This window comes from Mus pahari, chromosome 17 (genome assembly GCF_900095145.1).
Source record: "Mus pahari chromosome 17, PAHARI_EIJ_v1.1, whole genome shotgun sequence".
Classification (NCBI taxonomy): Eukaryota; Metazoa; Chordata; class Mammalia; order Rodentia; family Muridae; genus Mus; species Mus pahari.
In genome coordinates this window covers 46,903,963-46,906,804 of record NC_034606.1, presented here as the reverse complement: position 1 = coordinate 46,906,804, position 2,842 = coordinate 46,903,963, and the positions used below count along the sequence as shown (strand labels likewise).

At 50.1% G+C, this 2,842-nt stretch overlaps 1 protein-coding gene across 2 annotated transcripts in view; it reads right to left on the bottom strand.

Annotated features, from left to right (window-relative positions):
• L3mbtl2 (L3MBTL histone methyl-lysine binding protein 2) overlaps positions 1 to 2,078 on the bottom strand; it is a 19,112-nt gene extending 17,034 nt beyond the window's left edge. For both annotated transcript variants that reach the window (XM_021216179.1, XM_021216178.2), the window contains exons 1-2: positions 1,950 to 2,078; positions 307 to 544 (exon numbers count right to left, since the gene is read on the bottom strand). In XM_021216179.1, the coding sequence (XP_021071838.1) occupies positions 307 to 544; positions 1,950 to 1,973 (262 nt within the window). In that variant the 5' untranslated portion in view covers positions 1,974 to 2,078. The remainder of the gene's footprint in view (positions 1 to 306; positions 545 to 1,949) is intronic.
• Between the last annotated feature and the right edge of the window lie 764 nt (positions 2,079 to 2,842).

The following is a 2,842-nucleotide window of genomic DNA, read 5'->3' as shown; positions in this document are numbered from 1 at the left end:
TAGCCCTGGCGGTCCTGGAACTCACTTTGTAGACCAGGCTGGCCTTGAACTCAGAAATCTGTCTGCCTCTGCCTCCTGAGTGCTGGGATTAAAGGCGTGGGCCACCACGCCCGGCTACATGTGAGAGAATTTAACAAGTCCCGAATAAAACTCAAGAGGTTTTGGAGACTAAGACTTTAAAACTAGACTGCAGAGAGGAAATGACCCTTAAGGACAGTGCCTTAGACATCTGGATGTCTCCACCCACATCCCCAATTCTTCCACAGCCTCCGGCCTCCTCTCCATCTCAGGCCACTGGGAAAGCACCTGGCTCAGAACCACTTCCATCCAAGGGGCGGTTGTTCGCAGGGCTGAGCAGATGAAGAGGTGAGGTGGGGAGCTCCCCTGCTTCCCGGTCCTCGTTCTCTGCTTCACTCGACTCCTCCAAGTAGGAGCTGCTCTCGCTGCCAGCGCTGCTGTTGTAACTCCGGAAGCTGTCGTAGCCCCCAAAGAGATCCAAGTCATCTTCCTCCTCCTCTTCCATTGGCTCTGAAGATGGCGTCTCCTAGTGGGAGAAGGACAGGAATGAAAAGTTACAAACTGGCTAATCCACCCAGCAGAGTTGGGGATTTGAACTTTGGTCCTCTGAAAGAGCAGTAAGAACTCTTAACTGAGCTGGGGGTGGGGTGGGAGGGAATGGCACGCCCCTTTAATCCCAGCAGTGGGGAGGCAGAGGCAGTCGGATTTCTGAGTTAGAGGCCAGTCTGGCCTACAGAGTGAGTTCCAGGACAGCCAGGACTACACAGAGAAGCCCCGTCTGGGGGTGGGCAGAAACTCTGTCTTCCCTCTTCTGTATATGTACATCCAAATGATCTCAATTCAGAAACAAATTTAAGGCTGGCAGCGGCCCTCTTGCTGCTGCCTAGACCATTGTTCCTTGCAACGTATGCAATAAACCTGTTTTCTTCCTAAAAGGAAAACAGGGGAAAGAAAAAAAAGGCTGAGAAAACTGAGACCCAGGCTATCCCAAGGAGGCTTTGAGTCAGATGACTAATTGTATGGTGGTATGGACCACAGCCATGAGTTGAGCTCTGATTGAAATCAGCTACTGATCCTGGGACAAGTAACTTAAGGCCTGTGGGACTATTTTCTCATCGACGACAGGTGTTGGGTCACAGAATGTGAGGTAGTGGTGAAATGCTACATAAAAACGCCCCTAGCTTGTAGTAGAAGGGGAAGGCAAGACAAAGGTAAAGAGAATGACGATTTGGGCCAAGGTTCAAATACATCTCTAGTGCTTCCTAGCTGTTCGATGCACAGCGAGTCAACTGCATTGCCTCGGTTTCCACCAAATAAAGACAACACCACTATTTGATAATATTTTGGGATGAGATGATAAACGTAAAACACTCAACAGTGCTCAATAAAACTTAGCAACTATCACCGCTAGGAAACCGCAAGAGCCTTCAAATGCAAGGTGCGGTGGGTCACCGGCTGCCGTACCACGGAAAAAGCGTAAGGCAGTTTTGGAAACTGACACACTTGGTGACAACCTCTTGCACTTTGCAGCAATCCAGAAGGCTGTTTTAATCCCTCCCTATGGAAGATGGCTGTGAGTGTACGGGGAGAGCAGCGCGTGAACGCTCCCAGCCTGGAGTATGAATCAACTCCGATCTTCCTGCCTTCACTTCCCGAGTGGAAGGGACGGGCCAGGCCGCACGATCCTAAAGCTCAGAACCATGAAATCAATACAAAGTTCAGAGCCCAGTTAGGCTAGGGAGGCGTTGCCATCCTTCCTCCCTCACCAGACCACAAGGAACCTCGGTGGCCTCTGGCCGGGACTAAGCTCCGTACCTCAGTTTACCAATCCTGCAACTCTCCATCTCCAAGACATCGCTAAAACGGCGCATCCGCCGAGTGAGGCGTTCCGGGCTCCCCTTCCCGCTTGGGCTGAGCCCTTTCCCTCTTACCTCAGTGCCCCGCGGTTTCTCCATGATTCCAAATTCAATTTCCTCAACCGTCACCAGGTGCAGGAAGCCATATTGCCCTCGCCGCTCTCCGAGAGTGTGCTCATTGGCTGCAGCGCCCGACTGCGGGCCAATCATGCCGCAGGAAATAGGAAGCCGGTTCCGCGCTCGCCTGCGCCCCGCCTCCATTAAGGAGGGGCTGGGTAGCCCGGACGATTATGGGAGTTGTAGTTTTCCCCGGGGTGCACGAGAAGGGGCGTTGCCTTAGTAACGCGGAAATCTCCTGGAGGGTACTTCTGGTTTGTTTTTTTGTTTTTGTTTTTGTTTTTGTCTTTGTTTTTGTCCTTTCTTAGTCAAATTTCAAACCATCTGAGCACTTAGGATGGACTGGTCCAGGCCCCAGACAAAAATTCGCACTCTCCCTAGGGGCCCCAGACAAAAATTCGCACTCTCCCCAGGGGCCTCAGACAAAAATTGGCACTCTCCCCAGGTAGGAAGTAAAGGTGCTCTTGTACTGGAATGCCTAGCAGAAATGCCTAATCCCTCTTTCAACTCCGAAGGAACTGGAATATTCTTAAACCCTATGTACTGTACGTCTGCTCGCTGGGACTGGTGAGATGGTTTAGCAGGTGAAGGATCTTGTTCCATGAGCCTTTTTTTTTTTTTTTTTTAAAAGATTTATTTCCATGAGCCTTCTTTCTACCTGAGTTCAAATGTCCGAGCCACACCATAAACCTGGAAGGCGAAAACGTACTCCACAAAGTTGTCCTGACTTCTGTGTCACGCACATAAAACAAACACACACAAGCTAAATAAATAAATGCTTTAAAAAAAGAAAGAAAAAAAAAAAAAAAAAAGCAAACCTTTAATCCCAGCACTTGGGAGGCAGAGGCAGG